The following is a 14,419-nucleotide window of genomic DNA, read 5'->3' on the forward strand; positions in this document are numbered from 1 at the left end:
AACGTGTTGGGAGGAACTTGTAACATGCAGGGCTGTAGAAGATCCTCGGTGTGCTCCCACAGCAAAGATGGACAAGGTCCCTCAGGAGGTGTACAAGGAGGATGTCTGAAGAAAGGTTTGAAAATCACCGTCATGCTTAGTAAGATCAAGGTGTGAAGCATTATGGAAACCTGGAAGAACAAAGTTTGAAATGCTGTCCCCCAAGGAAAAAGCCAAGTCTCATGCCATTTGTGGAGACACAATTAGAGACTCACATGCAGGACTGCTGAGATGTGTACGTCAGAGGCTGTTCTCAAGGCAAAACAAGCTACTCAGGAGCACATCCTTGGTGCTCAGAGTTGTGGGTTTTTTTCTTCCAGCTGTTTGGAGGGCAGTGCTCATGCCCTGATTTACAGGGGAATGTCTTCATTAAGGAGAGACAAGGATTTTTGTGATATCTTTTGTTGGACCAACTATATTGTTGGGAGAGCTGTTGCACAAGGTGTCGGGCATCAAGTGCCCTTTCTTAGGCCTGAAAATTTGTCTCAACCCCCCCCCCCAGTATACAGTTGGTCCAGGAAAAAATATAAAAATATCCCTGCCCCTCACACAGTTCATGTACCATCATAGTTAAACACTCCACAGTTAACACTTCACCCCTTTATTAACAAGGAAATGAACACTTAAAGTCCACATGAAATTCCTTTCAAGCCATCTGGTTGTCCCTCAGGTGGAAGGGGGCTGTGTTGTGTGATAGGGCTTCAAAAGGACATTCCTACCTTTTATCTGTGGAGCTGGAACAATGAGCCCATTTCGTAGATGTTTAGGGTCGGAAGGCATCGGGATTTCAGCAGAGCCCAGTTCACAGTCACCAGCAGGTTCACTACCTGCTAACTAGAGGGGAGGGTTTCCGGTCAGTGCTGCCACCTGCTTGCAGCTGGATACAGGGGCAGAGATTAAATGAATCCTAGTGCTGAGATTTGAAGGACAGCAGTTTTCTTGCTTCTGGGGCCTGCACCCCTCCCTGGGCACTGCCAAACCCACCTTGCAAAGAGTGATCCATGCCTGGCTCAAAGGCAGAATAACTATTGAGGAGCAAAAGCACAGGAGGAATATTACACACCTGTGAGCTGCTTGTAACATGACTATCACCAAAATAAAGAGGTTTCACGGGCTTGGGTTGTGTGGTACCTTTTGTTGTTCTTCACCAAATACATGTTGCACCCCCCTCTGTATTCTATATTAGCCTCTGTATTTGCCTGTTTGTGTTAGGAAGTCACTGCACCAAAAGTAAAACCAATTTCCCTTGTTTTTGTTCTGTTCTGCCAGAGGATTTATTACCTGTCTCTGGAGTTCTACATGGGCCGCACATTGCAGAATACAATGGTGAACCTGGGACTGCAGAATGCCTGTGATGAAGCCATTTACCAGGTGAATACAGGGGTGGCTTAAAACTGGCATTGAAGGCAGCAGGAGTGGGGGATGACAATGACAAATGTATTTGCTTTCTGTGGGGGGAAAAAAGTTTAATTTCTCTCCATCCTCCTTCCCTTACCCCCATTCCCACAAATACAAATGTCTGGAAACAAAGATATTGCCCTGTAAAAGTGGTAGTTCAGACATCTCCTGTCCCCATTCTCCTGTTCTGGCTAGGCTCCCCATCTTGACCGTATCTTCTGTCTTGTGCCGTGACAACAGATTCCCATGATACAGTTGTGGCACATCATCTTGGGAGGTAAGATTTAGCCAGGGAGCCTGTCCTGATGAGGTGGATAAGAGGATGAAACCTGCAGATTACCCTTCCCCTGGGGCACCACAGCATAATTTCTGAATAGAAACATTTGGGGATTTGGTTTAACATAGATACAGTTTCAAATTTAGGTGGGGAAGGAATTAAATTTTTCTGGAGATAATTCAATAAAAAGTGTATCTTTTTTTTATTTTTGACAAAATTTTCCCCAGGGAAGAAGTGGGGGGAGCAGAGAGGGCCCTTATATACAACTGGGAGCTTGGTCCTGCAAGATGCTGATCTCTCTGGACCTGAGCAGGTGGTGCACTTAAACTCATCTTAAGTTAAGGTCCTCTGGTTTAGTCCCAAAGACAAAAGAGAAACTGAAATGTTAATTAAAATACTTTTTCTTTCCAAAATGAGATTGAAAGTGAAGTATTGTGACAAACTCCATGGCTAGTCACAAAAACTGAAGAGCTTTTGATTCAGATCTTCAGCAGTATTTTGGGGGGGTAGAGTGAAGTTGGTCCAAATTTGATTTTTCTGATGAAAAGTTTTATTAAGAAAGATTCAAAGTGGGAAAATATTAACCCATGCTAGCGTCACATGAATTGCATGCAAGGAAAAGTTTTACATGCGAGCAAGTTCTTGCCAGATCAGGGCAGTGACTTGAGTGACAGAAGTATAACTTTTGGGACCTTCTAAGAAGTCATGGCCTAGTATTTCAGAGACTGCTGAATACCTGCCACTGAAAACCAGGATTCTTGAAAGCATCTTGGGATGGATATTTGTCATTTTTTAAAGTCCTGATTAGAACTGTCTACTATTAGCGGGGGACGACTCTCATTTCTGTCCCTGCCAGAGTCTAGCAGGTTGGATTCCAGGGCAGAAACAGTTTTGATGCAGAGAAGAGCTATTTCAGGCCACTTCAGAGGCACTTCCTGCTAGCTGACAGCCGCCTGCCTCAGCTATCAGCAGCAGGGCCTGCCACATACTTACTTGTCATAGCTATAATCTCTGGTAGTAAATTGCCCTGGGAGACCTCTGATAACCTTAATTGTTTCAAGCTGAAGGTCTTATACCTCTCCAGAGCCATTAATTTAGTTCATAGTGACTTATTAACTTGGCCTGTGGGGTGTATCTCTGCTAGAAACCTCCAGTCTGGTTTCCCCTTCAAGTCTCTCAGTTGTTTTTGCCCAACTTAGAGAAAGCAGGAGCTTCAAAGAGCTCCCCAGAGAAGGGCTTCCTTGCAGCCTGCCCTGGTTTCCTCCTTTTAGGGGTCCCCGTGTAGGATCTCAGACTTCCCTTTGAACCTCAGCCTCCTGCTTCATTGTAGCTGGCTCCCATCCCAGGACCCCTGGCTTCATTCTCTTCCCCTGGGGAGGTGATTTCACCCACACTGGGAAGCTGAGCCCCAGCCCTGTTAAAGGGGCAGCTCACCGGAAGCCAGTCCCATTAAACAGCCTTCTATGTCTTCAGTGCTGTCCTAGGACAGTATAAATCCTGCATTTCTATTTTAAAACCCTGTCTGTAGCATGGTTGCTAGGGTCTGTGCTGTAGCTGATATCGCTCTGAAGAGCCCTATTTGTGTCTGTCTGAGTAAAGCCACTTGGCTGTAATAAACACTTGCTTTTGTAGCTATGAAGCCACAGATAAAAGGGTGCTGAGTCTACTCCTCCTTACTCCAGTGTAACTCTGGAGCACAATACATTTACCCCAGCTTACACCAGTGCAAGTTAGAGGAGAGGCAGGCTGAAGCTTTCCAGCCCCTGTTGACTGCAGTGGGTGTTGGGGTGGATTGGCTTGGCACCTACTGCTGCCTGATACAAGGTGTGTGCAATCTAGGGTGAACGTGTGGCTAGTGGGGGAGAGGAGGGAAGTGGCTGGGACAGGATGCTGGGTCACAACAACTGGGGCTCTGTCGGCTGCTGCTGCTCCACCAAGTACTCATATAGCAGACCTGCTCCCAGTTAGAAGAACAACCTCTTGGGACATTTCCCCTGTTTTTTGACTCCACTCACTTGCCCCAGAGGGTTTGCACCACTTATCCAGAGCTTCTTTAGAGAGGGAAAAGGAGAGAGGTGTGTCAAAGGGCAAGGCCCAACAGAAAAATACAGTCCCAGGTGAACCATCCATGTTGGGTTCAAATACCCATGGACATGTGTGGAGTTTCTCAGATGAGGGAAAAAGGCAGGAGGCTGCCCTAGATTGTTTACAGACAAATGGAGGAGGAGCAGAAATGAAACATGCATTGAACCTAGGTCTTATCTGCTCTCTCCTCCCTCTCATTTAACATTCTTCCCCTGCCTTCTCTGCTCAGGTTGCAATTTGTAACCAAAAGAAATGTTCCTGCTAAGCCAGTTAGTTTTATAGCACTGACACTTCCATCTAATCTTCCCACATCATTTTGCCTAATGGTATTGCTCTCCTGAAAGTGACTAATGAAAAAGCTAGTAACTTTGGCAGAGGCACCTTGTTACTCTGTCCTTGAAGCTGTTGTGATTGTTTGAAAAAGCAGTGGATCCTGAGCCTCGTTAAAGATTCAAGTGGTGGGTGAGACTTGAGGGTGTTTTTGGTTCTGTGGTTGGTGCTGATTACAGCTTCTGTGATGGAAGAATGGCCCATGCAGGATCCAGCTGCGGTGTCCCAACCTCCTGGCCCACAGTCACTTAATAGGCTTATACTGCAAAGTGGGGAGAGGGGCCAAAGTGGTAATAAACTGATGCAGGATGAGATCATTGCTGGCTAATGTCTGACTTCATAGACGTCCCTGGGGGCTCTGCCCAAATGGCGCCTGTTACAAGGTGGAGGGGAGTGGGAGTGGTGGAGGGGGGAGGGTCAGGGTCACATTTGCCAAGACCTAGCCTCACAGGTTGTCAATCTCCTCTCTCTCCCTGAGCTTTGCTCACATACAGCTCAGCCAGAGCTTGGAAGTTGACCCCAGAGGCCTAACGGGCAGAGGCTGCACCCTGCAAACCCTAGGGTCTGCCCACCGTAGCTGTTGCTCCTACAGCAGCAGTGCAATGTCTGTGCCCCCAGCTGCTGCTGCAAGAGAAACACTATGGTTGCTTCTCTTGCTGGCGCATGGACTGGGGGCTGTGCCTGGGGCTAGTGCCCTGCTTGCCCACCCCAAGTTCCTCTACTGGTTAAGCCCAAAAAGGCCATGTCAGGTATAAAGCTCAGTGCCCCCCACAAGTGGCCAGGGTGCCTCACTGAACCCGTAGTTCTGGGCTACTTGTGCTCCTGCTCTCTATCTCAGGCTATTTTCTCCACTTGGACTGTTTTTACAGTGCAGAGCATTTGTTCCACTGTAGCAGAGGCTGACCTTAATGTAAGTCTGGGATGAAGCATTTTGTTACAGTTTTCTCAGTATTGCTAATGCAGCTTTTTCCACAGAAAATATCATTTTGATGACTTTCTGGCCCCCACGCCCTTTTATTTATTTTTTGGTGAGAAAGCTGTCTAGGAAAATAGTGCTGGTGGTGGGATGGAAGAGGCCCAGCCTTCCTGAACAGCTGTGCAGAAGCCTTGAGGAGGGCAATATTTATACCTGGAGGATGGGTAAAGGGAAAGTTTTTGGGAGAGGGTCAGAAGAGAATGGGAGCTATCTTTATAGTGGGGTTTTACACAAAGATGGCTGGGACCATCTGAGCCTGGTTCTAAACTCAGAGCTCTGCTTACTATGGAATGGCATTTTAGGTTCATGCAAGGGGAACGTGTGAATTTGGCCATAGCCATGTTCTAAACTAAGCATATTTTGAGGCTGTCTAAGCAAGAGGCAGTTCTTCATCCTGCAAATGGGGAAGTGCCCTGAAGAAATGATGCAAATTAGCATGCAGTGATTATCCACATCCTTGTCCTCCAGTTGGCTGATAGCCATCCTTTCCCTGGTTCAAAATTTAAATGAAAGGGCTTTGTAGCTTTGAAGATTGCCAGGGAAGGAGTGTTTGTTTGACGTATCTAAGGAAACTTGGGGATCCATAAAAGGACACATCTGAAGTTGGGTTGGATCCTTTTCAGAGTTAATTTAGATGCCAGGGACAGAGAGAGCCCTGCGTTCACTTTTCTTTCTCCTCTTTGGGGAACTGGAACAAGTGTTTCCCAGGGTGCTGTGCTCATGCTGTGCTTTCTACTGCCATTGTTTTGTCAATAGCTAGGCCTGGACCTGGAAGAGCTGGAAGAAATTGAAGAGGATGCTGGGCTGGGCAACGGAGGGCTGGGGCGCCTGGCAGGTAATTTTCAACAGCCAGGGGACAAGGCCTGGTCATTGTCTTCCTAGGGATTTCCTCTCTGCATGGGCTTTCAAAGGCCTGCCTGAATGGCAGCATTGTGCTACACCCTCCTTCCAAGGGGGCTCCCCACTGCAGGCATGCTGGATGTGCCCCTGCCATCCATCCTGACCACCCTTATGCATGTGGCCAGGTGAGGCTGTGCAAGCTGTGAGCCTTGGGTAAAGCACCTGTCTGTGTCTCCCTCTCTGGAGGGCTGCTGTCTGCCCCATCTTTACAGAGCCTGTGGCGAATACACATGGAGCTGTGCTTATGTTTAACTAGTCCTCTAAGGCTATTTCACAATTCCTCCATGTCCCTTCTACTTGCCTCTTTCCCATCCTTCTCCACTGCATCAGAAGCTGCCTGCTGGTTTATATAAATGTAGGCAGCATTTAGTCAGTTGTTCCGTGGGTCTGCTCTATTTTCAACTTGGCACAGCCCAGCTTTATTAAACATGGTTATGAGATGTCTGTGTCCCAGCCCACCCCCATGTGCCACTAGCTGGCTGGAGGAGTGCACCAGCCTTCTGGTTAACCCCTGACTTAGGCCCATGTCCCTGCAGTCCCCAGGATCATGAACCACACCCACCTGCTCCTTTCAGGGACTAGCTTCCAGTTCCCTGTGACTTTGCATTGTCCACTAGAGGGAGAAAGGGGGTTCAGATAAAGAGAGACCTTATCTGCCTCCTTGGGGGGAGATACAGGGGTGGGGAAGCTGGTGCTTGGTGTGACCTGCCAAGAGGTGAGGGCCCAAAGAAACAGGACTGTGTAGTCAGTGATCAACCCTCCTGAGTTTTCCTGGGCCATCCCAAATTTCAGGGCTCTGTCCCCAAAGTGTCCATAGAAGGGAGCTCTTGTCCAAGATTTGGATTACTGGTTCTGAAACAGCCAATTCCTCAATATTCCCATACAGCCAATGGCTCGTTAGTGCAGCAGCAAGCCATATGTCCATTGCTTCCCCACAGAGCAAGTCATCCTGCCCACTTCACCTTCCTAAACAGGTGCATGAACTGGACCCGGAAGGGGGTATTTGCTCTTTCCAGGTCTGGAGGTGTTTAGAACATCTGTGATGATATGGTGGCACAGCCGGCATGGCAGGCTAGAATGAGTGCCTCTGACACAGCTCCCTGCTAATCCACCTGTTTGCTCTGCACAGATACGTCGCCTGTTCTCAGAACGCATGCACCGCTTCTTTCTCCCCTTCACCTTCACCGCTCCTGGGAAAAACAGCTTCTCTCTACATCCATACCCTCACAAATTTAACCCAGGCAGAGTTAGATTCTGCCCCTCTCCTGTGGAGTGGCACTTTTTTCTCTCCTCAGTGTGGGGGAGGGAAGCTTCAGCTTGAGGAAGGTGCTGCCTTGTCACAAGCAGTTTGCAGTCCAGTTTAGTCCAGCCTGAAATAGATTGGGATGTTAAGCCATTTCCAGGTCATTGTCTCCCTGTTTGCATCCCGCTGTGCCCTCCCCACGCCCCAAAATTGCATGTGCTGGGCTGGGAAACATGTTTGGACCCAGGCATCTGAATGGAGTTTCCGTGCGCCAGTCCTGCCCGTTCCTCAAAGTGTGCTTTTGCTTTGCCCTTTCAGCCTGCTTCCTGGACTCCATGGCAACGCTAGGGCTGGCAGCTTATGGCTATGGGATCCGCTATGAGTTTGGCATTTTTAATCAGAAGATTGTCGACGGCTGGCAGGTATGTGACATCAGTTTGAAATTTGCTGCTTGCCATTGCAGGAGGCAGTAATTAACTGTAGTCCAATGGCACCTCAAGACCTGAGCCAGAATTAGGGCCCCGGCATCTCAAAGAGCTCAGAATCCACATGGGTCGGGGTGACACATTGGGGACCTGGAGCAGTGAAGTGTCTGCCTCAAGTTCGTGCACTAAATCATGAACAGAAGAGATGTAGAACCTGTATTCTGCTGAGTCCCAGTCCATGCCCTTCCCCACTAAGCCATCCTTCCTCTCAGTGGGTTATAATGACCACAGCTCAAAGCTCTGAGGAAGAAGAGCCACCCTTCAGGACCAGTATTCTGCCATGTGGGCTGCATGACCATTGTCAGTTGAGGCTGTGGGCAGCAGTTTGTCCAGTGGTAGCATCCCCACTTCTCCCTTCAGCATGGAGTTGGCCTCATTTCTCTCTTGGACCTGTAACCATAATCTCAGCAGCTGATGGAGGATGGTAACCATGCAGGAGCACTGTTTGTGCAGTAGAGGTCACACAAAGGGCCCCTTGTTGAAAGTGTCTGTCCAGTGTAGAGTTACTGCTGAATAAATAAAATAATAGAGGACATCTGAGCTGCCTGACAGGCCGCGGGGACTGGAGTAACTGGTCTCTCTGCCCTTTGTTATGCAGCAGAGTCAGATGAGGAGACTTCATGGCCTTTATGGCTTTAAGATGTACAAAATTTTAAGACAAAAAGGAAGAAGTTATTTTTGGCACATGTCTGCCAATAGCATCCACCTTTAACTGTGAGTCAGGGGAGCTTTCTCCCATTTTGCGCAATCATATAGTTGTTCTCTAAGGACAATAGAAAAGTAGGGCTGGAAGGGACCTCAGACAATCTTAGACAAGTGTTTGTCCAACTTGTTCTTAAAAACTTCAGGAATAATCCTCATGTACGACTACCAGGCATAATTCCTGTTCTGTCCCCTCCTCTCCTCCATTGTCATTGATTTAGTATTATTTCAAAGAAAAATGCAAGAGACAGGAATTATTTGGAGTGATATCTTTTATTGGACCTGTAAAATTTTAGTCTAATAGGAAAGATGTAAACAAGCTTTTGGGTACCCCCGTACTCTTCTTCAGGGCTCTGAGAGAAAAAAAAACAGATACAGCAGAGCTAAATAGCAGACAGAACAAAAGCTCGTGCAAAATGAAAACAGAATATAAGAGGTCACTGACAGGAGAATGGAGTAGGAAAGATAGCCCGGTAAGTGGAAGGGCAGGACCATTTGAGAGGGTTGTTATCACCTGTGGAGTGCTAAAGGATTAGTGGGGATCAGGTAGATTATAATGGGTCATGAAATCAATATCCATGTGAAGTCCTTGGTTCTTAAAAGAAACATTTGGTTGTGACATTGAGCACAGCTGAAAAAAAAGACACCTTTTTATTTAATAGATATGTTTCCTCTTTGTATTTAGTTTTAATCAGTGCATTCTGCTGACCAAAAGAAACGTTTCCTCCATTTGCGCTTGCATTGGCCCTGCAAAGATAGCCCTATTATGGGAAAGGGAGTCTCTTCTAGAGAGTACACCAGCAACAGAAGAGTTAATGAGGCTCTAAATTGCAGGCTCCTTATTGCTGGGGAAGGAGACGCACTGATTGGCTTTTGCCTCCCTACAAGGATTTGCAAGGTTACATTTTCATGGGGACATATTATTAGTGTAAACTGTGTAAATTTAACATCGAAACCATTGAGACGCACCAAATGTGGAAGTCTTTGGTGCTTTCATTAGGGCAGCTGGGCTGTTCCCTCAACTGGTATAAACTAGCAGAGTTCCACAAACTCAGGGGAGTTCTCTGGTTTATACTAGCTGAGTTCTGGCCCTTAATGATTTGGGTAAAAGTCTGCTTTCAGCAACCTTTATGTGTTCATTTTTAAAATCAGCTTTTTAAAACAAATTTTTTCTTTCTTTTTTTTCTTAAATCCAAGGTGAAAAGAATGTTTCTGCTAAGAGAGATCTCGTTTGACCGTAACAAACTCAAGCTTGTGCTGTCTGTTTGTTTCAGGTGGAGGAAGCAGATGATTGGCTGCGCTATGGCAACCCCTGGGAAAAAGCCCGCCCCGAATACATGCTTCCGGTGCACTTCTATGGCCGGGTAGAGCACACCGCAGAGGGTGCGAAGTGGGTTGACACTCAGGTATGGTGCCCTCCTCTGTCTTATGGAAGTACCCCTGTCTGCGCAGTCCCCATTTGAGGTTGGGCCTTCTAGTAGAATTGCGATTCCCTGTCCCTTCCCAGCTGTACCAAGCCAAACCCAATCCACTTACAACTCCAAATATGTGATCTTAATATCGAAACAAAGTGCCAGAGGGCACTTCGAAGCATGTGTCTTTAAATTACTAGGGACTTGATTCTCCACTGACTTAGGCTGGTGCAAGACCCGACACCCCTGCCTACATTGGTGTACAGTATACAGTAGCACCTATGGTGCAACATGGGGAAAACCTTCCTAACCTTTCTCTGGCTATTAATGTCTTAGAACCTAAGCTAGAAGTGGGCAGAATATGGCCTGTGGGCCAGATCCGGCCTGCCAAGGAATTTTATCCGGCTTGTGGTGGGTCCCTTGGCCCCGCCTAGCCCAGGTGTGGGGGACACCCCAGGTTGTGACACATGCAGGTAATCTACCACCCCCAGCCACTCAGTGGTGCTGGGGTAGTGCAGTGGCTGGACTCTGCTTTCCAGCAGCCCCAGTGATGGTTGCTTCTGGCTGCCACTGGTGCCAGACCCAGCCCCACTACCCAGGCACTCCAGCCTGTCCACCCCACATGCATTGCCAGGGGCGCTGGATGGAGTGGGCAAACAGGCTCTCCATGGAGTCTGGGCTGGGTATGCTTGGCCAGGCAGATGGCATGAGGCTGCCAGCAGGTGGGGAGTAACATCCAGGAGCAGGACAGGCAGGTAGGGGTGGGGCCAGGATCATGAGGCAATGACAGCATGAGGCCAGGGTCTGGGACAGAGCCGTGATCTGCTGCCTGCAAATCCCTATGATGGGCAGGATTAATCAAGTCTGCTCTGATGCTATCTAATCAGAATGTGTCAGAGCACGTGTGGAGGCATGCATCAGGTCCCCAGTCCTGAGTGGGGTCTCTAGCCTCTAGGGGAGAGAGGATCAGATTTGTCAAAATGGCAGGCAGTTGCAGGAAAGCTTTTTTAGCATGAGAGAGAGCCGTGATGACATGACCCTTATGGACCCTCTCTGAGTTGGTGGAAAAATTTACACTGATTTCAGTGGGTCACAAATTTCAACCCTTGTCTGAAATGTTTCATTTCCTCCAAGTGAGTGTCAGAAATGTTGGTTCAGTTCAATGACACCCAACCTTCTGGACCCTTGGGTTGGACGAGTGGTGTGGTGTTGGTCTGCGGGCTAAATCCTACGTGGTGTTGGTCCATGTTCCCCATCAAGCCCTGTACTGCCTCAGTCCAGCATTGTATTGCCCATTGCTTGGTCCAGCTGCCCAACTACTGGATCTGGCCACATGCCACCTGTCTGCTGGAATCTGCCCCTGTGCCAGCCTTATCTAGTATGCACTGCTTACCTATCAGATTCAGCCACACGCTGGTGTGTTCTGGCATGCAGTGTCATGTTATCTGGTTTGCAAGGCTCCCCTTCGGACTGAAAATTTGGCTGCAAGGGAGCAGCAGTTAATGCTGCTACCACTCACCCGCTGCCAAATTCCCAGACCCTTGAGGAGCCCTGTGAGCCAAATGATATGGCTCTGTGGGCTGGATATGACCCATGGACCACGTGTTGTGCACCCCTGGTTCAGTCTTTTGTCTCCAAAGGAGACGTACTGAGTTCCATGCAGCTGACTGTGGGTTTTTAGATGAGACTTTCACCACTTTCTGTCCTGGCTGGTCTTAGTGAGCTAGCCTTGCTCTGGTGGTTGCATTAAATGTCTCCTGCTTCCAAGATTATACAGGATGTTTTATACTGTGCTGGGCTTCAAAGCCACAGCCTTCCAGCCCAGAGGCCACAGCAGCCCATCCATGCTCTTTATATATAGTTTTCCAAGGCACTGTTGGATGAATTATAGTGATTGAGCCAGGATGAAGGTGTTCACCTGTTTGATCAGAAAATGTCCCAAAAAACTGAAATGACTGTTGCTCCATAGAGATCATGTTTGCTTAAGTTCTGCTTAATGAAGGTGCATTTAGCTAATGACAAGCAAGTTAATGGTGGTCTACCAGGTGTTAAGCATGAGATGTAAAGCACTGGTCCCTTCGTACAGGAATTCCTAAATAAAAGTTGCTGGTTACTATATATGTCTCTGAGCAATGCTGGTTGAACATGTCCAGATGTGCAAGCCACAGGGGTAGTTCAGCTAGTGGAGCAGCAGGAAGCCAGGCAGGACCAGAGCTATGCTGGACAGGTGGGGCCCATTTCTTGACTCAGTACCTTGCAGTGGATGGTGCCCATTCCCTCAAAAGCTGTCCCAAGACAGCAGGGCAGCAGCTGCTCCTGGGAGTGCAGTTCCCTAGGTAGCCATGCATTTTGCTGACCTTGGATGGGATGTGGTTAGATGTGGATTCATACAAAGGAACCACAAGTATTCAGGGACCCTGCCATAGACTGGACCCCTGTGACAGGGCAGAAGTGGCTGAGTATTGCCATCCTGGTGCATTGCAGGCCCAGGGGCCTGCCGCAACTCATTCAGAATATAGGGGGCAGGATGCAAGTCCCATCACTTCCTGTAGGTGGGACTGTTGCATGAGTCCACCCCACCATGGGCAGTCTCGTCCTCTTTCCCATTGAAACTCTCTTTGCCCTCCCCTATGATCTCTCTCTTAGACTTGGTAACTAGTGGGTCTCATGGTATCAGAGCTGTTCCTCAGCCGAGCCCTGCCAAGTTGCAAGAGGCAGAAGAGCTCATGTGTACAATGAACAGACAGAGGACCAAGGTCAGTACAAAGTGTTTTTGCTGCCCACACCTGGGTTGTATCACAGCAGCATCAGTCTTACCTCTCTGCCTGTGCCTTCTCTCATAACAGCTTTTCTGCAGGGGACAGTTCTACAATGAAATGGTACCTGGCAGTCTAAGCTATCCGGTTACTTGGATGGTCCATCTGTGGTCTAAGAGTGCCTCACAGCCCTGGACATATTTACCCCTCTGGGGGGAAGAGGGAAACAGGCACAGAGAGACCAAGGGACTTGCCCAATTTCACACAATCTATAGTCAGGCAGGAGGTCTCCATGCTCTCAAATTAGGGCCCTCACTGGTCCAGACTTCTTCCTGTGCATCAGCATCGAGGACTCCCCTATTCATCATGTCTTGGGTGTTTCTATCTTGGATACGCTCAGTTGGCAGGTAGAGGGATGTTTGTGGTAATTGCCAATCCTGCAGCTGGGCTTTCAGGGTGGCCAACCCTATTGGTTGTCTGGCAAGTGTTGTGGGTATTTAGTGACTGATTTCCCGTAAAGCCCCAGCTCTGGGGTTGGGTGATGATGGGGGAATCTCAAGTTTCCAATAAAGCATGGCTTTTTTTAGCCATCCTGGTGGAAGAGGAACCCTTAGAAGTATGAATGATGAAGGTTCCCAATGCAGAAAGCAAATAAAAAGTGCCCCCCCAATAGAGTATTACTGGAACTTTATGATTTGTGAGTCAGTCTCATGTCTGGGGAGACCTGATTCATGGTGCTTCAGTGCTCAGAACAGGCAGTATTGGTGCTTGGAGTGTATTTTCCCCCTGACTTGCGCCTGGAGTGTACACAAACCTAGAGTGGATGGAAAATGATGCCACTTTGGTGGGGTGGTGGGGTGTTGTATTCATGTGGTACATTCCATGGGCAGATGTAAGTTATGATGTGGGAGCACAGTAGATGAGAAAGTAGCTGTCTTCTTCCCATTTCCCAGGGCATCCCTAGGAGCTACGTTTCTCTGGGCTGGAATTGTCTACCCCTACCCCTACCCCTGTGCAATCCTACTGCCTTCAGGTCATCTTGGAGCTTAAAATGGGCAAATGCACTGGCATCTCAAAGGGTTCCACAGATGTGTCTTGGGGTCTGGAGAGTGCAGTAAGACAAAAGTTTCCCTGGCAAATCTTGTTTCCTGTTGGCTATAGACAAGCTTTCAGAGCCCAGCATGAATCTGTGGGTTGAGATGTGGCAAGAGGAAAGAACTGTACTTTCAAGCCGAGGAAGTGAAAGTTGGAAATCTTAGCAGGTAACAGAGCCCAGAGCCACATATTGCCATATGCATGGAGACATTTTTCAGGGTACTGTATAGTTTTAATCATCCAGGCTTTGTTGAACTAGGGTTGGGATGAAAGAGCAGTAAGGTCAGCTTCCTTCAGCCTTGGAGGAGCTTGTCTGTTCCACTTCCAATCTTCTGTTGGCTCTGTAAGGTGCAGGGGAATCTCTGCAAACCACCCAGTTGTAAGCTCTCAAAGTCAAGGGACTGTCTCCCTTTGTGATTTGTTGGGAGACCCTGCTGTATCTCTTGGATAGGACCAAGGGGCCTTTCCATAGCTTGGAAAGTGGGGCCCTGGGATCCATAGACAGAGCTATAGGACCAGTAAGTCACAGCTGGCTGCTGCTGCCCTGTTACATAGGGCAGATTCATGCAACTCAGCTGATAGCATGTCACTGCTATGAAGGCTTCCTACAAAGATTCAGGCAGCCCTACAAATTACCCAAAAACCTATCTAGAAATGAGTATTTGAACTCCCTTCAACATTTATAAATTTGAAGTATAAGAGAGAGAATGGTTAATAGTGG

General features: G+C 48.2%; 1 protein-coding gene across 1 annotated transcript in view; it reads left to right on the top strand.

The window, feature by feature from the left end:
- Window positions 1–14,419, top strand: part of PYGB (glycogen phosphorylase B) — a 67,343-nt gene that overhangs the window by 18,987 nt on the left and 33,937 nt on the right. Inside the window, exons 2-5 of the mRNA XM_019516164.1 lie at window positions 1,309–1,410; window positions 5,862–5,940; window positions 7,567–7,670; window positions 9,710–9,841. Coding sequence (XP_019371709.1) covers window positions 1,309–1,410; window positions 5,862–5,940; window positions 7,567–7,670; window positions 9,710–9,841 — 417 coding nt within the window. The remainder of the gene's footprint in view (window positions 1–1,308; window positions 1,411–5,861; window positions 5,941–7,566; window positions 7,671–9,709; window positions 9,842–14,419) is intronic.

Source organism: Gavialis gangeticus, unplaced genomic scaffold, assembly GCF_001723915.1.
Source record: "Gavialis gangeticus isolate Ggan-Ray unplaced genomic scaffold, GavGan_comp1, whole genome shotgun sequence".
In the NCBI taxonomy this organism is placed as follows: Eukaryota; Metazoa; Chordata; order Crocodylia; family Gavialidae; genus Gavialis; species Gavialis gangeticus.